The sequence below is a fragment of the Nannobrachium achirus genome (assembly GCF_963921795.1).
Source record: "Nannobrachium achirus genome assembly, chromosome: 2".
NCBI lineage: Eukaryota > Metazoa > Chordata > Actinopteri > Myctophiformes > Myctophidae > Nannobrachium > Nannobrachium achirus.
This window is the reverse complement of record NC_137811.1, coordinates 65,981,000-66,007,810: the sequence shown is the minus strand read 5'-3', so window position 1 is coordinate 66,007,810 and position 26,811 is coordinate 65,981,000. Positions and strand designations below refer to the sequence as shown.

General features: G+C 41.9%; 1 protein-coding gene across 1 annotated transcript; it reads left to right on the top strand.

The window, feature by feature from the left end:
• The first annotated feature begins 899 nt into the window (after positions 1 to 899).
• leng8 (leukocyte receptor cluster (LRC) member 8) lies at positions 900 to 20,868 on the top strand. Its single transcript, XM_080720957.1, has 15 exons — positions 900 to 1,269; positions 4,892 to 5,018; positions 5,536 to 5,688; positions 6,575 to 6,652; positions 7,709 to 8,147; positions 9,319 to 9,475; positions 10,161 to 10,331; positions 10,762 to 11,004; positions 11,751 to 11,912; positions 12,124 to 12,421; positions 12,961 to 13,062; positions 13,197 to 13,265; positions 13,554 to 13,683; positions 14,383 to 14,590; positions 15,204 to 20,868. Exons 1-15 carry the CDS (start codon positions 1,229 to 1,231, stop codon positions 15,364 to 15,366), a joined length of 2,541 nt encoding a protein of 846 aa, XP_080577083.1. The 5' UTR covers positions 900 to 1,228; the 3' UTR covers positions 15,367 to 20,868.
• Positions 20,869 to 26,811: the final 5,943 nt, after the last annotated feature.

Sequence of the window (26,811 nt, the reverse complement as noted above, 5' to 3'; positions counted from 1 at the left end):
CCAGTTTTAGGCAACAGTGTTTTGCGTCCCGGTCTGAGTGGCTGAAAATATGGTCACCCTACCTTGAGCGCAGGGGAATCATTTTGGGTTAAAACGGAATCCGGTTTGATAGTTCCGGCAAATTGTAGTCCTTTGGGGACTACAACATGACGTGTTGTGGTTTCCGCTCCAGACCGGTTACAACCCCAAAAAGTGAAGTAATCCCAGACTATTGACAGACTGACAGCCGGTGGAGGTTTTGATAGTAGCTGCGACCTGACCCATTTTCAACAGTTTTTATTATGTTTTGAAACTCGCTTTGGCAATGTAAATGTATGTTTTCTCATGCCAATAAAGCTCCTTTGAATTGATCCATAGCCTACCACAGTAGAAAAACAACTCTCAACAAGATTATTCTGCACAAACATAATTAACTAAATGACGACGTGACGACCTACTGAAATGCATTGGGTAACTTTAGCCTGCAAATTACTCTTGATCAGTCTTTGAACACACATTGGACAATTAGTGAATTATTTATAGGCCATAATAACCAGTAAGACGCCGAAGGGCGAAAAGAAGGCCTCTTTACCCAGGATATTAAAATGAATATTGTCATACAACAGATCATAAGCCAGGTAGGGTAGTAGTCAGATAGGGGAATAATAAACTCTGACTTTCAGCAGCCCCACATATTATTACAAATTACACGTGCCACAAACCTTTGACAAATTTACAAGGACTGTGGGTTCTCCCCTGTGAATAATAATAATAATAATACAAATAATATTTTAACTTTAGGCCACACCCAATGTAATAACTCAAGGCAAAAAATAGCCCATGTGACGGAAGGCGTCATACTTGTAGCAGCACGCCTCTCTCTCTCTCTAGTGAAGTCTGCTGCTTTCTCTGCCATTTTGTTGTAGCACAACCAACCAAGAGGGAAGTTACAATGCATTGAGAAAGAACCAAACTAAACATTGTCGGTTATTTACCTATCGTTTCACATGGTGCGGTTTTTTTTTCATCATCTTAGGTCGGCGCGCTTATATATTAGTGACGTTTAAATCTCGTTAAATATATAATAAACTCGAGTTATTTTTAGATAGCTAAAACACGTTAGGCCGTCGCTCGGGACGGACGGGCTTCATCTTGTTTACGTTTCTCCATTGCAGCAGCAGTTAGTAGAGGAGCTAGGCTAACAGTTAGCCTGCTAGCAGCTTCTCGTCCAGCCAGGGTCGGCGGTGAAATGGCGGCCAACGCGACCAGCAGCGCACCGACCCAAACCTGGTGAGTGTTTGTCGTCGTTCGTTGTTGAATGTCACCCAAGCATTATCATAAACAACTCACACACATTTATGGTAAAGCCATTTAAATCCTCGTTTTGTCGCTTCCTCGTACATATTAACGGTCTCGCGCGGATATGGCTGATCTACAAGACCACGGCCCATATTCGCTATGCTGCTGTTGTGGGCTTGTATTTGCACTATTTTAAGATTTGTGTGTAACAATGTCTCCTTTAATGACATTATGCCAGGTTCAAAGTGTTAAATACATTATTATACAATGCATGCATGGTTCATCTTGCTCTGGAATTGGCGTCGTATGTTTTGGGGAAATCACATTTCCATGTAACGGCATTGGTTTTGGTCGAGGGCTCGAGCTAGGCCATCATGAGTATTGCTAGAGAACCATCATGGCCGAGGGGAACTGACTTTCTGGTAAAGTCACTTTTGTTATCAGTAACATTAAACAGGCCCAATCGATCGGTGAAACCAATTCAAACAATGGGTTACTTACCATCACCACAAAAGAAAGAAAAAAGAATGGCACTTGAACTTGGTAGTAGGTATATTATTTAGACATCTTTTCTTGGTAGTTTCTACTAGGTAGTGCTTTGTGCGATCGCCACTAAACATTTAAACGTGTATTTTCGGTAATATTAGGTTTGTTTTTGTTGCTGAGGGTGGTAAACATTGGAGCCTGCTAAAACAATGTTGATGCTATCTTGATTGTGGAAAGAATGTTCCAGATTCTACAAACTTGGTGAATGTATATCGGTGTAACCCTAGTTTACATACCCCAAAACAATATCTGACTAGTGCTTTTAAAGCATGAAAGAGATAATGAATAAAAACTAATGGTTCAACGTTACTTAAAGGGGAGAACCACCCATTTTCAACATTGAAATATGTCGTGAATATACCTTGAGTTATGTGGAAATACGAAAAAAGTCCCCCCCTTTGGTGTTGCCGTGATGATGTCATCACGGTGTACTTTGCAATACAAACCCCCAAATCAATCCTCCAGTTCTAGGCAACACAGAAGGGGGGACTTTTTTCTTATTTCCACACGACTCAAAGGTATATTAACGACATACCGGTAGTTCAATATTGAAAATGGGTGGTTCTCCCCTTTAAGTTAACACTGACCGAATCACTGAAAAAGCTTAACCTGCCTATTAGTGGCAGTCAAAGTCGAGTCTGTTTATAAGTGTTTATAAAGCAATAACACCAAGCCCTATATTATAACTATAATGATAACTATATTGTTCACCACTGTTATTGTTGCGGTGTTGACATTGCTCTCCGGTATCCAGACCAGTATCCACAAGCGTTTAGAACAATGTTTACAATTATAGTTTTAGTGCTTTGTGTGAAAGGCCCTTGCATGTTGGTGTGCGCCATGTGGACTAGCCATCCACTTGAGTTAAGATGATTGATTATAAAGTTATGTAGCGCTATATTGGATCACTCCAATATTAGCTCCTTTCTGAACCTCTCCCTCTGCTATGCAGCTCCAAGATGAGATTCCTCACTCAAGCCATCCACAATCTTGCGGCTGGGGGGAAGCTCCGCCATTCGCGAAGACACTTCTTACATTTTGTGAACATTCTATCCAAAAAGTAAAGGTCCTATACCAGTCTGAGAGACTGGTATAGGACCTTTACTTTTCTGTTTACTTCTCAAGTGTGGAAGAAAATCGAAGCAGCGTGTTGAAATAAAGAGTTTATATCGCTCGTTTTGTCAGCCGGTCCCATGTTTTTTAGACATTCTGGAAGGTGCGGCCGCATAGGAAATATTACTACCTCCCCTGGTCACATGGTATATACACAACGAATAAGAGTGGGGAAAACACAGAACCGGATGACAAAATTAGCGATATAAACTCTTTATTTCAACACGTTTGCTTCGATTTTCTTCCACGCTTGAGAAGTAAACAGATGAGTGTCCATCAAAGAGAGAAATGTTCACAAAGGGTAAGAAGTGTTCGCGAACGGCGGAGCGTTCCCCCAGCCGCAATATTGTGGATGGTGTGAGTGAGGAACCTCATCTCGGAGCTGCATAGTGGGGGGAGAGGTTCCGAAAGGAGCTACTCCAATATGATGTATCCCTCTGCATGGCGGAAAGCATCCGAGGTAGACCGTGGCGTGTACCTGCCTACCAGGTAGTGCCGCGTCTAGGGGAGGCGCCATCCCCTCGCAGCACTTCCTTCATCCTCTTTTTGAGCGGTGGTCAGCCACTCCGCAGAGTGACTTTGTCCGTTCCTACAGTATGTCCCTCTGTATCATGAGCTGCAATACCGCTGGTGACCAATGGCCCTGTTGCGTCGCGCACACACACGGTCACTTCAAACTTGTTCTTTCTCAGCACGGCCGACGAGGTGGACATCTGGAGCTTTGTGGGATAAATTCACTTGGCAAGAGATCTATGTACAGGACTCGCAGTTGCAGCCATTTCATAGCTTGGAGCAGCTACTTGTAGCCTCTCCATTGAGTGCTCCGCTCAATTTGGCTTTGTCTCGTCTCGTTCGGGAGTTTTTCGTTTGTTTTAAAGCCAAACACTAATAAGCAAGCGAGTGAAAGTCTATGTTGCACAGTCGGTGAGTGTGTATACACAGTTACACACAGTTCTGTACTACACCCGTTTACAGCTAAGGGCTAATAAACAGAAGTGAGTGTGGACTTGACCCCATATACGCTAGCACTAAATGCAGTAGGTTGGGTTCTAGTCTACGTTACGCTGTGGTGTGTTACACACATTTCTGTCCTACACCCTGTTTACAGCTGGGAGCTAATAAACGGTTGAGTGTTGAAGCCTTGACGTTGCTAATCACTTGGTGTGTATTATAGCAAACATGGCTTTTTGCTGTGTTTGCAGTGTGCGCATGCCCACAGTGGACGCACATGTCCGCTGTATGCAATGTCTTGTACTGGACCACGCACGCATGGCGTTATAGCTCAACTCAAGCTGCATGCCCTGTGACATACTAGAGGAACGGCTGCGTGTTGCTCGATTCAAGAGAATGACTTGTCTCGGCCTCTGCAAGGCCTCGTAGTGATTGCCTTCCCCCTTCGGGTACGGAACGCCATATGCAGGCTTCCACCGCATGCCCCCCATCCGGTACAGTGCACCGACGGTAGGGTCCAAACAGAAATGTAATTTTTATTCATAATGTTCCAATGTTAAGCGGCAGAGCAGAAGCGCAATTAAATCGTTAATCACAGATTATTTGAGTGACTATTAATCGTCACATAAAATGTCATAATTGTTACAGCCCTAGTATTACAAATGTTTTTGTTAAGAAATGATTGGGTCATGGGCATGGCTCCTGAACTGGTATGGTGGTACTGGTACACCATTTCTAAAATCAACGAAGCCAGGAGGTATAGGTAACTACTACACACTAAACCCATGACATACTGAACCAACTGAACCTAATGCATAAACACAACTATTTTAACTGTATACATTAATTTAAGTTGTGTGCTCTACTCTGTCTGTTAGTACAATGCATCATGGGTATGATGCTGCCAGTTCACAATATTTCCTTTTTGTAATGGTGGTTTAATTTCTCTTAACACATGTTTTGGAGTGTTTTGACTGACTGATTTATTTGTTGTTAATGACAGGTCCTACGGAGATGGAGGCCAGATTCATGAGAACCCTGAATGGGAGAAGGCAAGACAAGCACTAGCCTCCATTAGTAAAAGTCAGAGCTCTACCAAGCCTGCACAGGCTGACCGGCCCACAGCAGAGGTGTGTATCTATGTGGGGAAAAGGGTTGATTGTTAGTGTGTTTCTGTGTTGGAGTGCATCACAATGTTGCCTCACCTATACCTCTTGAGAGAGAGTCCAAGAGTATAGTTTAAATCACAATATAATTGCAATTACATAATTTATATATAAAGAAATAGGATAGCAGCAGATATGCTCCTGTGTCACATGTGTATGTTTAAGTTGTTTATCTGTTGTCCTTGAACTTGTATGTTGCATGAGTCATTCATTTGTTTATTTGATTGAAAACTTAAAACAAGATTACCCTGAGGAAGACGTTTTGCGTCGTGGCTAAGCCCTCCTTCTCAACACGATTATTAACAGTAGTAGCAGTCAAAAGTTATACTCAAAAGGATAACACAAAAAGGCCCCAGGAGCTTGTTTCCCATTGTGATGGTCACTGCCTCTCAAGTCACAATAACCACAATGCACAGCAATTCAGGGCAGGGCGGCTTTGTTATCCTACCAAACATGTTGTGTCTGTATCGCTGCTTTCCAGGCGGGCCAGTTTCAGCCAGCAGTCACTGAGACCACAGCCATTCAGCAGCAACAGCAGCAGCAACAACAGCAGTACTACCAGTGGTACCAGCAGAACCAACAGCAGTATCCTGGATACGCATATCCATACAACTACTACTACCCAATGGCCCCAGTAAGTACAGTACAGTTTACCGGAAATGTATCTATTCTCTGCATAAATAATTAGAATCTACACTTAAATGTTGGCAATATTGAGACATTTGCCTTTATGTTGGCTGATGACTGATGATGCGAAATTATATTATTATGTAGCAGTGAATACTTGAGTCAGTGATTGAGTTTGAACGCTGAGAACAGGTCCTAGATAAGGTTAGAATGTAGGGAGTAGCTACAGGTTGAAGGTCACACAGCTGCTAGCAGAAGAGCAGGCCTTTGTCTTACGAGATATCAAATGTTTTAGCCAATTATAAGCTGACATTCAGGAAGAGGGAGTCAGTGTGTCGTTCATGTAAGACGTATTTATTTGTGTGACTGTTAAGGTTTGCTGATCTTTTGAGAGTTTCAATTCCGCTATAGACTCTTAGACATGGGAGTTCATAAATTAGTAGGATTTCCACGTTATGACTGACTGTAGGTAATAGTTGGCACAGATTTCTAATGAAAAAACATATGTAAAAAATGATTTGACCAGTTTAGGTCATACGACCTGATTGGGTAAAATGTGACTTCATGCTGGCCGAAGATGTTGTGCTCGCACACAACTGCATTCGTTGCCCTCTTGCTTTCATGTGTCTCAGTTTCTGCCGTCATGCAGAGAATGTATGTCAATGTACTGTATGTGCCTTTGTTTCATCCTTACTGTGAGTCTTCTATGACAACGTAATGTATCTGCACATCGACATCCCAACCAGCCAATGTAACTTTAATTGAGTTTAAGCAGACTGCAGCGTAAACAATTCTTACCCATTGGAGTCCCAAATGACCTGTTTAATTTAAGGTGAATAAAGTTCTATTATGTTGCAATTAACGAAATGTCTCTTTCCTTGTTCCATTCTCAGTATGGCGGTGCCTATCCACCAAATCAATATGGTGCCCCTCCAGCCGGCTATCCAGGACCCCCTACTCACAATGGACAGGTACATAACATCATACAAACATACTCTTAAATATATTAATCATTTTTTATTTATTGTATTGGATACTTTGTCATGAGTAAGGTATTAATAGTAATGACAAATTGAGGAACTCTCCAGTTTCACCATTTATGCCAGACAAATGCTTTATGCCCTTTTGCAAATTGTATTTTTGTGAAAATATTTCTATTGTCAAATTAACATTGACTGAAGGCATTTTGAAGTACGAAAGGAAAGAAGTGTTATGTGCCCTAGTCTGCAAATGACGGGGTAAATTGTCACATACTTTTAAGTAACAAAATGTAATAAAACAAAATGATTAAAGTTCAAGGTAAATAAACACAAAAGAAAGGCGAACGTCTAAGATCGTCCTCAAACCAACAGTGTGCTCTAGCAGATGATGCACAAGTTGGCTTTTATACTCGGTCTAGACCTCTACAGTACATGACCACAGTTCTACATTCCTCACAGGAAGATGTTCATAGGCGGCAAAAACCCCAAGGTTAAACCACACAGTCCTACATCAGACAGATCTGCGTGTGTGTTCGCAGGATGCATCGTTGTTGCTTGCTCTGCTTAACATGCATTGAACTGAGAGTTCACAGAGGGTTCAGTAAACGCGTGCTCTTGGAAACGAGATAATGGCTTGTATAAAGTAAGACTGTTTAGCACTCTGCCCCTCGCCCACACAAAACACTTAAGTGCAAGGAGTTGTTTCTTCCTTTCCCTTCTTTCTTTAGCCTTCCTGTTGCATTTGGCAAGAGAATTTTGACATCTGTGGTTGATAGAGACATCCGTTTATGGTCTGGACATTCCCTCAGTTGGGGTAGAGACTAGGGCTGGGCGATCTTATTCAGCGAAACACTGGTTTAGAACAAAAGAAAAAAACATTGGTCCATTACAGTCCCCTAACAACTCTGCTTTACATGATCTGTTTACCGCCCAGCGTTAGTGAAGCCTGGTGAAATGTCAGAGTCACACAATCTGACCACACAGCACAATCTGACCACACAGGTCAGATCGCAACGACCCTAAGCTGTTACCATTTTCTGTTTACAGCCTCCTCCGGTGCCAGGAATAGATGACCAGTCATCAAACTACACCGGTCCGCCCCAGCCCCCTCTCCCGTCTGCCCCTCAACCCCCTCAGAGCCCGACCACCTCGGAGAAACCCCCCCCACCTCCTCCGCCATCCATCCCGCTGCCGCCAAGCCCCCAGTACCCCCACCCCCCTTCGCCGTCCCAGAACGCCTACGGTGCCACAAGTCCCATGCCATACTCGTCGGGTGACCCCAACCACATGCAGGCTTACAATCACGGCCAGGGCAGGCCTAACTACGGGCAGACCTACCAGGCCCAGAACGCCTACCAGGCCTCCCAGAATAACTCCCAGCAAATGCAACAGCAAGGCCAGTACGGGCCGGGGATGGGCAGAGGAGATGCCAATAAAAACAAGAACCAAAAACCGGGAGGACAACAACTCTGGCACAGGATGAAACGTAAGATTTTGCGTTTTGTTTTTAGTTTGTAAGGCGGTAGGACCAACAAAGATAATTGCCTAAATGTTCTGGATCGAACAAGAAGAATTGGTTACATGCTTCTACAATTTACATTTAACCACTTTCAACCTGGCGTCCCTATTTTGGCACGTCATTATAGGTGAAAATTACAAGTAGCAACATTTACAGACCTGTAACATTCATCAAATGTGGTGTGTTGTGAGCTTGTATATTTTTTGTATTCATCAAACAATTTAGTATAGGACCTAATTGGTTAACACCATGAATATACTGTATACCAGTAAGACTCCCTAATCGGGAGATAAGCGACCGTAGGTCGGTTATCACCACAAATAGGGCAAAAATGTGTTTTTCCAAAATCTCCCTGATCCATGTTGATGACATGAGTGTAGACATACTGTGTAGTGATCTTCGTGATTTTAGGGCAAAATCTCTAGGAGCAGTGTCCAAAAATGTGTTTTTAAAAATCGGCCTGAAGGTGGCACTATATGGGACAGATTCATGTTGATGGGATGAGTGTAGACATACTGTGTAGCGATTTGCGTGATTTTACGGCAAAAAACTGTAGGAGCAGTGGCCAAAAATGTGTTTTAAAAATGGGCCTGAAGGTGGCGCTAGAAGAGGGCCATGTGAGAAATGAGGGGTGGGGTCTCCGCGTTGCCTTGGCAGACGAATAGGTACCGGCCCCGGCTCTCCCGGACGCTCCCAGCCCGAGTTACGGCATTTTATGTGAGCTGCAGTGGAGGGGGTCCTCCACTGGGGGCGTCACCACTTTTGCATCCATTCTGGAGCACCAGGAGTGGGTGGTCCCCAGGAATTCCCCGTGAGCAGCCCCGTTGGGGTGGTCATTTGGTCATTTTTGCACATTTGGTCATTTTTTACACCTGGGGGTCCCCCAGGGACCTGGGGGTCCCTAGATCTCCGGGGGTCCTTGGATAGGTAAGGTAGTTTGGCAGGTAAGGAGTGTGTGTGCAAAATTTGGCATGGATGGGGGCAACAGTTGTGGAGATATGAGCAGGGCAAAAGTGTGACGTGTGACAGACAGACAGACGGACGGACGGACGGACGGACGGACAGCCCGTGGAGATTTTGATAGTAAATGCTCCCTACGGTCGCAATAACCTGCTGTTTTATATTCGTCTCCCCACAGAGGCGCCTGGTGCAGGGTCTGTAAAGTTCAATATTCCCAAGAGGCCTTATGTGATGACCAATCAGACGTTTCCTCCAGGCGAGCAGCCGTCGGGATTGGCTCCCGCTCCCTCCTCCCCGGCCACAGCCAACGCCGCACCAGGATCAGCACAGATGAGGTGAAAACACCTCTTTTCCACTGACTAAAGTTTACTTCTTTAGTTTATTGTCCTATCCAATCACTGGGGCATCGGCTTTATTTTCCATTGGTTTTTCAACGCTTCCAAAGTCAGTCTGCTGGGTCGAAGCATTTCGTCACTGTCTGGCCAAAATCTCTTAACTCCATTTTTGAGGTTTTAGATTTTCTTTGCATAAATCAGGGCTATTGAACACACTTTACATCTGAGTGTTGGTTAAAATAATATTGAATCAATGGAAAGTAGTAAAAACTGCTTGGGACAAAACCTCCTAACTCCCCACACTCTGCCAAACCAGCTAACTCCACCCGATTGGCCCTCTCTTTTTTTTTCATAAATATGTGCTATTGAACACCCTTTATGTCTGTGTGTTGGTTAAAATAATATTGGATCAATTAAAAGTAGTAAAAAGCCCTTCGGGTCAAAACCTCCTAACTCCACTTGAGCTCATTTTCCCGAAAATTAACATTTAGGAGTTAGGACATTTGATGAGATTTGATAATTGTGGGAGAGACTAATTGCAGGATGAAAACATGTTGTACATATGCCAGTATAGAATGAACAACAATCATGTAAAGTTTGGATAATGACTTTCTGCCATTCAATTGTGCACAATAGATAGGACAGGCCTTGTTCTATTCTAACCTTTGACCATGTGTGTGTCCAGGCCCCAGGACTGGCCCCAGGCTATGAAGGAGTACGTACAGCGCTGCTTCACGGCCTGCGAGACGGAGGAAGATAAGGATCGCACTGAGAAGGTGCTGAAGGAGGTCCTGCAGGACCGGTTGAAGGACGGCTCTGCTTACACCATCGACTGGACCCGCGAGCCCCTGCCAGAGTAAGCACAGTGGTTTTTAACCACATTTAACCTGCTGTCCTTAATTAAGGCACATTTTCAAAGGTTACATGTTTGTTTGTTGTTGTTGCACAATAGTTAACAATAGTGATGTGAAAATGCAATTTAGAACATTTCACAGTTGATTTATTAAGCTTGTTATGTTGCATGTCTCAAAAATAGTTGAGACATTTCAACAAATGAGCCGCTGCATTGGTGTCATTAGCTCCCCTCCCCTTTTAACACAGGAATGAAAGACCTTGTTTCAGGCTTTCTCATTTGTAGATATATTAAAAAAAGCCTGTGTACAAAGGCAAGTGATAAGTGAAAATCTATGTGCTAATAAATTATTTTAAGAAGTGTTGTCTATTATGTATCCCCCACCCCCTTTTTTCATTTGATATTGACAGACATTTTATTCTTGTTCCACCAGACTAAAGGCCAAGCAGACTCGCTGGGAGTCCATTCCGAGGACGGTGGACAACTCGGGGGGCCGAGGAGGTGGCACGGCGGCCAGCCCGCGGGGCAGGGGCCTGGGACACCGGCTGGGCGGATACAGGAACGTCTTCTCCACGCGCAGTCCCACCTCCAGCTCCTCGCGCTCCTCCTCGCGCTCGCCGTCGCCCGACTCACGCGGCCGACACCGCGACCGCAGCAACCAGAGACACAGGCGCAGGTAAACATGGCAATTTGAAAGACGGACAAATGTTCTGAAAAGTGAGCGCATCACTTTAAAAAAGAATTCCAAGCTAAACTGATTTTAGTTGCCAAAACCGATTTATATTACCCAATACAGATATTAAAATAACTTCAGCCCGAAAATGAATATCATCTCTGTTGGGTGGAAACCTCATATTTTCTTCAAAATTGTTCATTTTCAGGATTCAAATCAAAAAGGCCAAGGCGTCGTGCTTTGAGCTTGTAGATCTGCTACTTTTGATGCTTTTGTGTGACACTTTAGTATGATCAAGTAGGGCCATTAAAGGGCCACTTCACCCCTGGGACAACCCTATCTTATTTTATTGTTGTTTGGGACACGATCAACACAATGGTAACAGAGTTATTTTTTGTGTTCAGTCTGTTTTTTGAGATATTTTAGTATTCAGCATGTGCTAGTAATGCATTTTGTATCATATGATGCAAAACGCATCACTGGATGATGCTAAACGCATCACCAGTACATGCTGAATAATAAAATATCTAAAAAAACAGACTGAACACAAAATAACTCAGGATTGTGTTGATCGTGTCCCAAACAACAATAAAATAAGATAGGGTTGTCCCAGAGGTGAAGTGGCCCTTTAATATACAAAATAAAACAAACACACAAACTTAATATGGAGATGAGGTTTCTGCCCAGCAGCAATCATACGTAGCATTGTGGATTTGGGTTTTCTAAATGCTCATGGTCTGCTCCGCCAGCGACTCCGGCTCCCAGTCAGACAACAGCGTCTCCAGTGACCTGCGGCCACAGCTGTCCAGGCGCCAGCAGAAAGGCCGCGGCCGCGGCAATGACAGGGAGCGGGGGCGGGGCGGTGGAGAGAGGGGGCGGGGCAGAGGAGGAAGAGCCAACCGAGGAAGGAGGTAAAAAACCCATTCACCTTAGTTTCCATAAAACATTCATTCCCCCTAGCATAGGACTGTGAGAAACATGAGGAACATTCAACTCTAGTAATTTTAATCAGTTTTTGTGATTTTAATTACACAGTGATACATACTTAGATTGGTGTGGCTATAGGAATGAGGTCTGGGTTAGTTGGTGACAAAGCGACTCTCTTCCCTCTCCCTGTCCTAGAAACATGGACGACTCCGGGTCCAACATGGGGGGCAAGAAGAGGAAAGGCGGCACCGCCGGCCTAGATTTCCACGACCCCAACCGCGAGGCCAAGAAGCAGAGCCGCGCGGCACGCTTCCACAAGCAGCTCCGCTCCGAGCCCCTGGTGCTGTCCATAAACAGCCTGGACCTGCCCAACGGCACACAGGAGGGCATCAGCTGGGAGGACTGCCCCATCGTAGGCACCTGCCAGGACATCACCAAGATCTACCTGAGGCTCACCTGTGCCCCGGACCCCTCCACCGTTCGCCCTGTGCACGTGAGTTAACGCGCATTCTCCATATACAGCTCAAACTCATGTTGTGTCAGGGAACCTTTTAAAATTCTGTTTTATATTGATTTCATGACTATGTTTATCTGGGTCAGTTCACATCTGCATGACTAGACATATAAAGCCTATTTAGGTGCACATGGAATGAAGTGCACATGAACGAACTTCATTGTACAATGAATAGAATTGCCATTTATAAAATGTGACGAATGTGAACAATTTTGCCTACAATAGGGACACACAGTGGTTACAAATTGTCCTGTTTGTCTATTACTATCATGCTAGACTGACTGAATGAACACTAGAACAGAAAATATCACCAGCCAGGAGGTCTTGTTGTTCACTCCAGAAGATGTGGTCTAGTCTTCCTAGTTTCTGCAGAAAGAATCTTTAGTGAGATTATTATAGAACTTAAAGAAGAAGTAACAAGTCAGATGGCGTTTGTACATGCCTCAGACCTCCTGTAATAAAGAATGCTGTGAGTCCGGTAGTGATGTGTCTCGCTGCACCTTGTGTTGTCTGTCCAGGTGCTGAGGAAGTCTCTGCAGGCGGTGAAGCTCCACTGGAAGACCAACCAGGACTACACCTACGCCTGTGAACAGATGAAATCCATACGACAGGACCTCACGGTGCGTACACTTCCTCAGCCTAACTCAGTCGCCAAACTAGTGCCCCATGACTCTGCAAATCATCAACCTGAAACTAGTAACTACATGTATAATATCTCTCAATGACTGGTGTCTGTCCTTGATCCTTCCCTCAGGTCCAAGGAGTGCGTACAGAGTTCACAGTGGAAGTGTACGAGTGTCACGCACGCATCGCCCTGGAGAAGGTGAGCTTCTGCTTTGACTATTTGAAAAGCCAACCTGGGTAGGAAACATTTGTCCTCTGGATTAATAACCTCCCCTAAAATTTACTATTGTGCAAATGAATAAATAAATACTATACTATACTTTGTATTGATTGTATATTACTCTTTAACCATTTTAACCCTGGAGGCCCACTTTTGAGCATGTCATTATAGCTCAATATTTTCTTATTTCTTTTATAATCTTGATTTTTTTTTGTGGTTGAGTAGTAAAGACAATTAATAGAATGAAACCTTTAATTGTGTTACCAGGGTGACCATGCGGAGTTCAACCAGTGCCAGACTCAGCTGAAGGCCCTGTACAAGGACAACCCATCGGAGAACATCGGAGAGTTTACAGCATACAGGCTGATGTATTACATATTCACTAAGAACTCTGGAGGTAAGGAGACCACACTCCACACCTTTATGTACAAACACAGACACAGATTGGGGCTTTGAAATGACATACTGTGTGAGCCCACAGTCAAATGCGTTATATCATCAAAAACATAGAGTAAACCACAAAGATGTGTGCACATTTTATATTTCTGTATGGAAATGTATAAAGCAAACATGCCCCACTGTGATCACATAGGCTGCATCATTTGCATAATCAAAAGCCTGTGAGCATTGCTAGTACACGGAGGACATTAGCCCAAGGCAGTTTATATTTCTCATGATATAATGTAATCTCCAGATTTGTGAAAACAAACGGAATAACGGCACTCAAGGATTGTCTTCTATTTATTGAGGGCAAAAAACAATCGTGTCAGCACACACTTGACTTGCTTATGACCTAATGTGTTTGCTTTTTGCCTTTAATAGATAGACAACTGATCCAGGACGTCCATGTGGCATAGTTGTGAAGTTCTTGGGAGCTAATACAATCTAGTTTATCATCTATGACCTCCTTACCCATCCTCCCTCTTCCCTATCAGCAGTTGTCTCAGGGTCATGCGGCACATAGCAATAATAATATTTAATTCACCTCACACTCCTCTAACTATTTGATTGGTTGGCCAATCAGAGGGTGACATGGAAATGCGGACAAGGTTTTTTCGCTCACATTGAAGTACGTTGTGCTCCTCTCTCCCCGCAGACCTGACCACGGAGTTGGTGTACCTGACTCCAGAACTGCGGAAGGACGTGTGCGTGTCTCACGCGCTCGCCCTCCGCGCCGCCTGGGCCCTGGGCAACTACCATCGCTTCTTTAAACTGTACCAGGAAGCCCCACGCATGGCCTCTTACCTCATAGACAAGTTTCTGGAGAGGGAGAGGAAGATTGCCCTCAGGGCCATACTCAAAACGTAAGTGATTCTCTGTTTATTCATGAGCCTGTTCTGTTCCCTCTGGTTGTAAACTGATCATAGTTCCTGTACTCTAAGACAGGGGTCTTAAACGTTTTCAGGCCTAGGACCCCTTAGTCGAGAGAAAGATGAAGCAGGGACCGCCCACAACCCATAGATACCATATAGTTTCATCGTTTGACAGCACAATCATCAGTGTTTCCAGATATTTAACCACTTGAACTGTCAATACTTAATAAACTTGACATATCACGCTGTACTTAGTCTGCTCTTTTCCCCCTCTACACAAAACCTCTTTGCCGAAAATAGCCTGAAAATAGCCTGAGCTTGTAGATCTGCTATGTTTGGCTAAAGTTCTCAGAATATGGACGCTAAAGTTCAAGTGGTTAATATAGAGAAGGAGAAACAAAGCTTCTATCAGAGGAAGACCCCTGCTCTAAAATAAGTCTGTCAGGTTCATTTTCTACCCTGCATGGGCAATGTAGCTGAAGGGTTTTCTACCATGATGATGTCTTTATCGCCTGTTATGTCGTCACTATGAAACTCACCCTGGATCTCCTTGTGTCACTATGAAACTCACCCTGGATCTCCTTGTGTTTCTTGTGTCCTCCAGGTTCAGACCTGACTTGCCGGTGCAGTATGTGCAGTCCGCTCTGGGCTTCCCTTGTTTAGACTCCTGCATGGCCTTTGTTACTGGGCTGGGGGTCTCTTTCTTCCCCTGTGACCCCAACAAGATAGACTGCAAAGCCAGCTCAGCTTCTTTGGCTGCTTCCTGATTGGGGGGGGGAATGAGCAATAGGGAGGGATTCCGGGTTGGTTCGTGGGGAACACAGTAAAGGGACACCACACCCATAGGGAGTAGCGGGGACCCCCTGCCCTAGAGTATAAATGCACTGCACTTCAGTATACCTCAGCTAGTAAAGACCAGCGTCGTGGCTAGACTAGACTAGTGGCGTTGAAGTGGCATAGCGACAGGTGTACACCAGCAAACTCCATACCAGGCAGAGTGTAGGTTCAGAACACGCACGGATTCATCCCCCACTGTCACAGATATGGACTGTTTTAAGACAATGAGGGAGAGCACCCGCATACACTACTCTTGCAGCAGTGTAGTCTTAACGTGTAGCATCCCACTTCCCTCCTGCATTCATCTCAATTAACCAGGCCAGAATCTTTAGTGAAGAAGAGGTCAGGGATTGGTCAGTAATTCCAGCAGCAGTGACAGAGGTCAAATCAGGGAGGAGCTCCCCCCCCTCACGCCCCCTCACCCACCCCACCCCCCTTCCATCCATTACCCCGCCCTCAGATGTCAAAGCTAACAGTGTTTTGTTATGTTTCTTTTCCTTCCCCAAGTCAACAGCTCTTAAGCTCCTGAAGACTCAAGACTTCCTCAGCCAAGTGAAATAGAAAGAAAGCTCCTCTACAGCTTCAAGCCTTCAAGCCGTGAGTCAGCGGTGTCATCCACATTAAGCCTGGCCTGGGATCAGCCGTGTTCAGGTCAAAGTCCCTCCACGTTCCTCTGTAGAGACTGTGTTTGCCCCGTTGTGATGTGGAAGAGCTGCCAGCATGTCAACCTGAAGAAGAGCTGGTGGTTTGTATGTCCTGCCCCGCCCTTTTTCCCCTCACGGTATCTACAATTGGCTGATCTATCCAGTTTCTGCCTGCCAGCATTTGCTGCCTTCGAAAGCCATGGACTGAGAAATTTGAAAGCCGGTTCCTGGTTTAGTTAAATATTAGCCGCTTGTCCGTTAACCTCCACTGTTAGCCACTCACCATTAGCAAATTGCTGGCCAGCCTTTGGGGAAAAAAAGTGTTGCCTGAAGTCCCCATCCAATATATCCCTAGTCTCGGTATCACCCATCAGTCCAGTATGTATTGACTTTATTTCTAGTAATGGAAACGTGCCAATGCTCTACACACCAAGATGGTCCGACCACAGTCTTGGAGCCGGGAATCCCTGTCACTACTAGCCCCAGTCTAGGCCCCCTGTCGCATGCAGAGAAAGGAAATCTTCTGCTCCTCCATTCCCAGGTTGAGGTTCCCACTAGACGTCCGGAGTAACCCCCGTTCACAGCGTTTCCTTCAGCAGCAGCTTCCCCCACGGAGTCAACGCCGGCAGCGTCCACCACCACCACAACCAAAGGCGCCCTTCGATCGTCAGCTCCACAGAGTTCCCACCACCACGATTGTCCTGAACGCCTTTTACGAAAAGGGCAGCAGCAACGAATCGTCTGTGCAGCGGCAGGATGAAGTCCTGCCTGGCCACGCAGCCAAGGAGTCCACCGATGAGCTTCTGGGTGAAGGAACGTCAAGGAGTGGTTTGTATGCTAACCAGGCAAGGAGTACGTATGTATGGCTGGTAAGAGAATTGGACACCTGTTGAAGGAAGGAGTTGGAGAGGCACAACCCCTGCCAGGGAGCTAAACATCGTTTCCATTGAAGTAATGTGAATGCCACACATGGTAAAATAGCTTCCATCTCTAACAGTGAGAAGGATTATTTTCTTTTTCTTTTTTTCCACTTTTATGGACAGCAGTATTGGCTTTTGTCTCGTCACATTTGGAGTGACGATGACGACCAACCAAAAGAAAGCATTTTTATCAACCCTAAAATCAACCCGGTGCAATGCAAACATTAACTAGCCTGGAATAACGTCCATCTTCTAAACATGGGTTGAATAAGATAGAAACCGGCCACTGTTAAAACATAAGAATATGATATTTACAAGTATTTAAAGTTAAGTATGTGATATTACACATTACAGCTTTTTCCAACACCGAGGCAGATTTGACAGGACTGCAGAGTTTTTTTGTGGCCAATCCTGAGCGAGCTGAGTGTGGGAAATATGTTTCTAAATTGGGAAATGTGTTAGCAGATAATAGCCTTATTCCGGAAGGATTGGCATGAAGCCTCCCTTTCAGTGACTGGCTTCATAATGATGTGAGAGGTTTTCATCCCATCACTTAGAGACACTGTTTATGAGGGTCATCTAACTATGTCATTTTGAACAATTGATTAAAATATTGTCCGCCCACACGATCCCCATTTGGTGGCAGGTTTGTTTATAATTCTTGTTTCCATATTGATGCATTTTTGTTGAGTTATACTATGAAATAACTCAACACAAATGCATCAATCATTTATGCTTTAGGAGTCTAATAAAACTACTACTGCAAAAGTGGTCTTGGATTCAAGTGTTGCAAACCATTTTTAATCATTCATTCAATTGAATAGAGTGTCCCAAGAAATCCACTCCACGTCATTATAAAACCACCAGGAACTTCTCACTGGATTGGAGGGTTCATGCTGCGTATGTGTGACCTTTTCACAGAATGGAAGAAAAGAGAAACGAATATCTATGTGTGATCGTTGTCCCATTTAGAATAGAACAGATTCTTCTGAACAGTATTAAGCTGACAAAGCGCAGCGCCTGTGGTATTGGGAGTAGATGGTGTAATTAATCAAGGGGGGATGGGCTAACAAAGGTGTCCTATCAATCCACTTGCTGGTTGATCTACAGAGAATATTTATATTTTTGTACATAATGTATTATATTGCTGTGATTTATTTTCAGTTACTGTGTAGGTACTTTTTTTTGTTTTTTTTATTCACATGGGTAAGTGTGGCTTAATGTGCTTCTCAAGGCAACTCTTTAGACCTTGTGGTGTGAATATGTACAGTACATTTTGATTAGGGGGTTGTCAATGCATCACCTTTACTGAAATGGGGTGGATACTTGCCATGCTTCCTTTGTGTAGCCTGTAAAGTTTAAACTTGATTAATTTATTTGATGATTACTTGCTGCAAAGCATCAGTCAAAGAATTTACAAGTTTTTATGCTCTTCTAAACCAAATTTTGTCAGGACGTCGCCTAGATCTGTTTTGATGAATTTGTGTTCAGTTATTTTATAGTTGAGATCTCTAAAGCATAAAATATCTACTGCAAAAGTGGTCTTTGATTCAACTGTTGCAAACCATTTTATCATTCATTCAAGTCAAGTGAAAGGTTTGGTTTGTAGTACAAGTTGTCAGAAATCAATTTGGATATTTCGAAGCTCTCATTTGGTAATGTAATGCACACAAGTTAGTGGTTGCTTCATGCAAATGTCGTTTGCATTTGAACGCCTTTCAATGTAATGACTAATTGGAGCCTTTTAAGGCTTTTGCCGCGCAAGAAATTCCATCAAGGCATGGGTAATAGTTGCAAAATCAGAACTTCTGTATGCTGTCTGTTGAAAGTGTTCAGTGTTGGACCTTATTGCAGAATTATCACCATTGTTGATACTGATTTTTGAAATAATCTCAACATGTTCTCTTCTTTTCAACTCCCCATCCCTCTTTACTCTCACCTCCATTCTCTCCTTTCTTTCTCCCTAACGCAGCCCTAGTCCTCTTCATTTATTTCTTTTCTTTTTGTAGTACTGCATTGCAGGAGCAAACGGAGTGAATTTAAGTGGGAGCGTCTCCTGAAGCGAGCCGTGGAGACGGAGAGAAGTGTGATAAACACGCTCTTGGTTTGAGCCATGAAGTTCAAGCCATACCACTGAATGATAAAAATACATGGGAGCCTCACATCCTTACCAGTCCTTCTGTCAACTTTTGAAATCTTTGTTTATCTTCTTTTTCTATACATTTACATGTCAAACTCAGTCTAAAAGAAGTGTCTTTAGCACTTGGCACAACTATATCATTAAATTTGCATAATTCTATCATGAGGTTATATTTTTTTTAGGTATTGGTAAACTTCAAGTAAAGCCAGGATGTTATGGTATTCAGTTTTGTCCAGATACATTTTTTGTCCGATTTCTTTTCTTTTTTTTATCCTTTACATTTTTATTCACACAACACCGAAAAAAACAAACATTACACAATAAGAAAACCAAACCCAACATACAGATAAAACGAAAAACACAATACAATAAACTAAAAATAAAAAGTTAACAAATGATCACATGACAATTCTGCAATTATACATAACATAATACACTCCCCAGGCTCTTCCCTTGCATCATATGTCCGTCCCCTCCCCACCACCTGTTAAAAGTCTTATATGAATTAAGTTTTCCACCATTTGTCACGATGGATAAATTATACAAGTTAAGTAAATTCTAGTCATTTTTATTACATTTTAAGTTAAGTAATTATTATACCTAGTTAACAATTCTCAAAAATGCAATGAGCATTTTTGAGAATTAACTAGGTATAATAATTACTAAACTTAAAGCTCCTTTCGAGATCAAAATGAGTTTGGACATTAACTGAATACATTTTTTTCCATAGCTCCACAATACAACCATTAAGTGTTTGATAGAAGATCTGTTTTGATTTTTGTGTCTTATCTGTTTACCGTATAAGGCAGGCAGTCTGATTTGTCTAGAATTGTGTTGGTGTGTGCTCCCATGTTACATGTGTTGCCTTTTCTCTCTGACACAAGTTGGTTCACTGATTGATTTACACTGTTTGTTCTCTTCTATGTGCAAATGTTGTGAAAGCTTTTTACACAGGATTACTTGTCAGTAGAAATGTCACTCCAGATACTAACAATATGTTTTGTTCTGTGTTCCTTCTGGTACCCAGTCATGTTTATTGGTAATTATTTTGCTCCCATGTACTGTTCTCTTCATTACTTTTCTGTAACGCCTCCCCTTCACATTTACACGCCAAGATCTCCCATGTTCCTTCACTACGGCTCAATTTCTCCCCATTTTTACTTATGACTCGTCTCTACTGAAATCCTCATTTCCCCTGCAGACCTCTTGCATGTTGTGCCTAATTTGCTGCGTCGTACAACGGTGTCGTATGCTCAGCATAGCTGACCTACAAACCCAACAAATGAGACGTGTTGAGCTTGTAGGTTGACTATGTTCGGCACGCAACGCAGTTCTACGACCACGTATAATTTGGGCTTTATCCCCTCCCCCCTTCTTCTTGTCCCCTCTTCCACTTTCTCACTTATCTCTAACCAGTATTTGTTCTGTCCTTTCTTTTTGCCTTCATCCTTTTTTATGTTGAGTATGTTGACAGTTTTGTTTTTTGTTTTCTTTTGCTGAGTGCCACTAGCCACTCTCAGTAGTAAGTATTGTATTGCTTCAACGATGCTTTGGTAGTTTATGTTGCAGCAAACTAACAAAAACACGTTTAATTGCAACAAACCCCTTTTCCGCAGTCTCTCATCCCTCCACAGATTTGGTATGAAACTGCCATTTTGTAAATAATGTGTATACTGTAAAATCTCTACTCTTTTTGAAGACGCTAATAAAATCCAAGTATAAGAGGTATTTATGTCTCATCTCACTTTCCCCCCTGAAGTAAAACATGTTGCATAAAACCTTTGACTTCAGGCAGAAAACGTGTATGTTACAGATCCATCTAAAATAAACTGAATATAAACTGGAAAAAAAAGCATTGCAGATGCCCTAGCACCCCAAATCATAACTGACTGTGCGAACTTCCCACGGACTTCAAGCAATTTCAGAAGGTTGACAATTCTTTTAAATCCTTGTTTTGAGTGGTCTTGTGTAATATTTTGAAATATGGACTTATGATATTCATGAGCTGTATGCCATAAAAAGGAAAAGTTAGGAATTAATTTGTGCAGTGTATCTAGAACATGGAAGTTTCAAAAAGTATAAAGTTCAAGAAAATTTACAATATTCTAATTTTTCTAGATGGATCTGTATATTTAGTAACAAGCTCTTAATGTTCATTGGTTGAATATAAACACTTAACACTGACCTTCAAAAGTTCTCAAATAGCTTTGTGTAACAGTAATATGAATTGAGTTCAAGTTAATCATGCACATTTCAGCTTTTAAGAAATAAACATTCTAAGTGTAGTGATACGCGGAAGCGGGGATTGAACCCAGGACTCCCACTCGCCAGTCCAACGCACAACCAGTCGTGCTAATAGGGCTGAGCCCGAATAGCAGGGCTGTTGTCGCTGGTTCATGGCTGATACTAACTGTGGGGTGCTACATAAGCATTTATGAACCTGGGTTTCTTTGAGTAGTATTGAATGATGGGCCAAGGAGGTGTTGACAAGAGTTTATTGTACAAGTTCAGAAGTGAAATGACATTAATAAACCAGTGATGCACTTAAACAAAGCGAGACACCTGTGACACTGCTAATGCTAGTCTTGTTTTAAATGCTTCAGTTCAAATTCATGCCACCTTCCAATCCACATCTTACATTTTCAGTATACATATTTAAAGGTAGACTGGGTAACATGCCAGTCAACAGCAAAAAAGTTCAACAAAGGAAAGGCACACAAATATGATTAAAAAGGGTATACAAGAAAACAAGCTAAAAGAAAAATGTAAAAGGTATGGAAAACGGATAATTAAGCAGAAGTAAGAAAATATGACAAGCAAGAGATTAAAGTGTAAAGTAACCATTTGGCAGCACTAATTAATGCATAGAAGTGGATATATTTTGAAAACTTTATCTGTGTAATTAAATATTTCAAAAGTGAAACAGGCCATTGCACTTATTTAGATTACGCAATACCTGTGCTGGCAGTGGCAAGAGAAAACAAAACTATAGGCTTAAATACATTTATAAATACAAATAGATGTGATGTGTAAAAATGTGATGAAAAAGCAGCATTGAGCTTCTGCAATATGAAGAAAGACAAGGGAAAGGAGAGATAAGAAGGTGAAGAGAGGCCATGGAAGGGAAGAGTGGTGACAAAGAAAAGGAGAGAAGGGATGTGAATAAATGAGAAACCCACACTGACTTTCATATAAGTAGGCTACACAGCAGTCCTGAGTGAGTGAACTAAAAATGGACTTGAGGATTTTGCCTCACCCTAATTAGAACACTTCTGCAATACAGAGTGAGTAGAATAGAAATTAATTTAATAGATACAGAGTAGAATAGACTAGATACAGAGCAGAATATAATAGGAAGGAATAGACAAGATAGTAGATACAGAGTAGGATAGGAAGGAATAGACTAGATATGGAGTAAAATAGAAATATTAGGAAGTAATCGAGAAGATACAGAGTAGAATAGACTAGATATAGAAGGATACCGTCAGAATAGAATAGATACAGAGTAGAATAGGAAGGAATAAACTACAGAATATAATAGTAAGGAATAGACTAAAGAATAGATTAGGAAGGAATAGACTAGATACAGAGTAGAATAGAAAGAAGTCGATTAGATACTGAGTAGAATACAGAATGGAATAGGAAGGAATAGACTAGATACAGAGTAGAATATGAAGGAATAAACTACAGAATATAATAGTAAGGGATAGAATAAAGAATAGAATAGGAACGAATAGAGTACAGAATAGAATGGGAAGGAATAGACTATATACAGAGTAGAATAGATTAGATGTATACAGAGTAGAATAGACAGAGTAGAATAGATCTGATGGATACAGAGTAGAATAGACTAGATGGATCTGTAGCCATCTAGTCTATTCTACTCTGTCTATTCTACTCTGTATCCTTCTAATCTATTCTACTCTGTATCCATCTAGTCTATTCTACTCTGTCTATTCTACTCTGTATCCATCTAGTCTATTCTACTCTGTCTATTCTACTCTGTATCCATCTATTCTACTCTGTATCCATCTAGTCTATTCTACTCTGTCTATTCTACTCTGTATCCATCTAATCTATTCTACTCTGTATCCATCTAATCTATTCTACTCTTTCTATTCTACTCTGTATCCATCTAATCTATTCTACTCTGTCTATTCTACAGAATAGACAGAGTAGAATAGACTAGATGGATACAGAGTAGAATAGACAGAGTAGAATAGACTAGATGGATACAGAGTAGAATTTATTCTACTCTGTCTATTCTACTCTGTATCCATCTAGTCTATTCTACTCTGTCTATTCTACTCTGTATAGAATAGACAGAGTAGAATAGACTAGATGGATACAGAGTAGAATAGATTAGATGGATACAGAGTAGAATAGAATACATACAGAAAATAATAGAATAGAATCGATAGAATAGATCAAACTATTTAGAAATGACAAAGAAACAAGCAGAAGCCGCAGAGAAGCAGAGTCTTTTTTTAGACCCACTTTCAGAAAAGAACCAAACAGAACAGAATGTAAAGAAAAGGAAAGAACGTGTATCATGTAAAACGGGACAGTGAAAAAAGGAAAATGAGAGCAATGATTGCCTAACTGATTATGATAGCCTATAATCGACCCTTGATCACAAATAAAAGGAAATTAAAACAAAGGACTGCCAAGGTTGGCCAGGTTAGAAGTAAGACATAACAGGCTAATGCTAATGTCCAGAATACAAACGCTACACTTAAATAAATGCACCTACATGTTGACTGTGGCATATATATTTACTTTGTATGGTTTCTGATACATCCTATCAGAATAACAGCTTGAGATTGAAGGACTAAATTATGCACATTGAAATAGAGGTATTTGCCTCTATTTCAATGTGTGTGACAATCATACTCATTTATTTTGCCCCAAGAGGCTGTAATGGTGATCAGCAAAGGGGTTTCTAATTATTGTAATGATTTATATTCCTTTTAATTGCTAATCATGGAGAAAGTATCCTAATTAGATCTGCTTCTGCAACACAAAATAAACAATTGAGAAGAGAAGAGAAGAGAAGAGAAGAGAAGAGAAGAGAAGAGAAGAGTTGTGAGAATGGAAGGGAAGATAAAAGCCTACACTGCCTGACAACAAAATCCTGAGTGATATTAATAACTCAGAGAGTATAAAATGGACCTGAGGATTTTGCTGTGTAGGGAAAGAACACTCTAATTAGAACCCTTCTGCAATATAGAGGAGAGTATACAGTAAAGTAGATTAGATACAGAGTAGTATAGAATAGAATATATGCAGAATAGAATAGACACTGAGTGGAATAGAAACACACATAGTAGAATATAATAGAAACACACACATAGTGAATTGACAACAGAATTGAACACATTAGATACAGAGTAAAATAGAAAATAATTGAAAAAGAGTGTTAAAGAATAGATACATAGAGAAAATAGAATTGATACAGAGAAAAATAGCATGAAGACAAAGTAGAATAGATATGGATTACAACAGAATAGATAGAATAAAGATACAGAGTCAAGTAGAACAGAATAGAATAGAGCAAATCAGATGAGACAGCAAGGGAATGGCAAAGATAGAAACACACACAGAAGAGGAGAGCCTCTTTCAAAACATAAAAGTGCCAAATAGAATAGAATAGAACAGAACAGAACAGAACATCAAGATGGTAGGGAGAAGAGAGAATATATTCATCTGCTCCTACATAGAACATCTCTTGGTGTCTGTGATATAAACTACACCTTAAGCCAAGGACAGTGAAAGATAAGGAAATCAGAAATAAAAACTACAAGAGACTAAAGAGTGTGTGAAGAAACAACAGATCAGTATAGAGGAGAACCAGGAAGACTATAAGACATTATGGAAACAAAGATGAAAATGAAAGCAGAAAAGAACTATAAATATTAGCAGCAGGAAAGGAGATGAGCCATGCAAATTACAACACATTACACTACATCTATTTACTAGCTGGAAGAAAGTATAGGCTGAAGGGGAAAAAAGGAAGGAAAAAAAGAATCGAGTAGAATAGAATAAGAAGACACAAACTACACCTTAAGAACAGTGAAACATAAGGAAATCAGAAATAAAAACGACAAGAGCCAAGAAAAAGTGCAGAAACTGTAGAGAAAACAGAAAGAGGAAAGAAATGATAGAAAGAAAGAAAGATGAAAGCTTAGCAACAGGAAAGGAGATGAGCCATGCAAAGCATAACAGGTATAGAGTTTGGAAAATAAAGAAAAAGCAGAAGTAAGAAAATATAACTATAAAAGTATATAATAAGGATATGCTACAACATTGCACTACATCTATTTAATAGCTACTAGAATATAAAGTGTAGGCTGAAGGAAAATATAGTTACTGAATAGAATAGAATAGATGTGAATCGATACAGAGTAGAGTAGAATAGAATAGATAAGATATAGAACAGATACACCAGTAAGACTCCCTAATCGGGAGATAAGCGACCGTAGGTCACTTATCTCCACAAATAGGGCAAAAATTTGTTTTTCCAAAAACTTCCGGATCCATGTTGATGACATGAGTGTAGACATACTGTGTAGTGATTTCCGTGATTTGAGGGCCAAAACTGTAGGAGCAGTGGCCAAAAATGTGTTTTAAAAATCGGCCTGTAGGTGGCGCTAGAAGAGGGCCATGTGAGAAATGAGGGGTGGGGTGTCCGCGTTGCCTTGGCGGACGATTAGGTACCGGCCCCGGCTCTCCCGGACGCTCCTAGCCCGAGTTACGGCATTTTATGTGAGCTGCAGTGGCAGGGGGTCCTCCACTGGGGGCGCCACCACTTTTGCATCCGTTCTGGAGCACCAGGAGGGGGTGGTCCCCGGGAATTCCCCGTGAGCAGCCCCGTTGGGGTGGTCATTTGGTAATTTTTGCACATTTGGTATTTTTTTTACACCTGGGGGTCCCCCAGGGACCTGGGGGTCCCTGGAACTCTGGGGGTCCTTGGAGGTTGTAGTTTGGCAGGCAAGGAGTTTGTGTGGAAATTTTGGCATGGATCGGGCCAACGGTGGCCGAGATATGAGCAGGGCAAAAGTGTGACGTGTGAGGTGTGACTGACTGACGGACGCACGGACACCTCGAGCAGCTTTCTGTAGTATTAGTGCGACCTACGGTCGCAACAATAGAATAGAATAGATACAGAGTAGAGTAGAATCGATTAGATAGAACAGAACAGAACAGACCAGAACAGAACATACTGTAGCTCTTGGTGTCTGTGACATACTGTATAAACTACACTTTAAAGGAGTAGTTCACCCCCAAAATGACTTATTTTCTATTGATTATTATTCATGCAGTGGAGACTTGAGTTCAATAATATTTTTAGTTTTTCCTTGCATTTCTAAGACAACAATTTGATTACAATAAATGTAACCCCGTTGATTCCGGATGGGGACCCGAATGCATTTGGGTCCCCATCCGGAAATCAATGAGGATAAATTTACTATATTCAGTTTTTTGTCTTAGACAAAACAAAAAAATGTATTGAACTCAAGTCTCCATGGCTTGAGTAATCAATAGAAAAAAGTCATTTTGGGGGTGAACTACTCCTTTAAGGACAGGATAAGGAAATCAGAAATAAAAACGACGAGAGACCGGAGAATGTGCAGAAAAAAAACAGAAGAGTATAGAGGAGAAACAGAAATA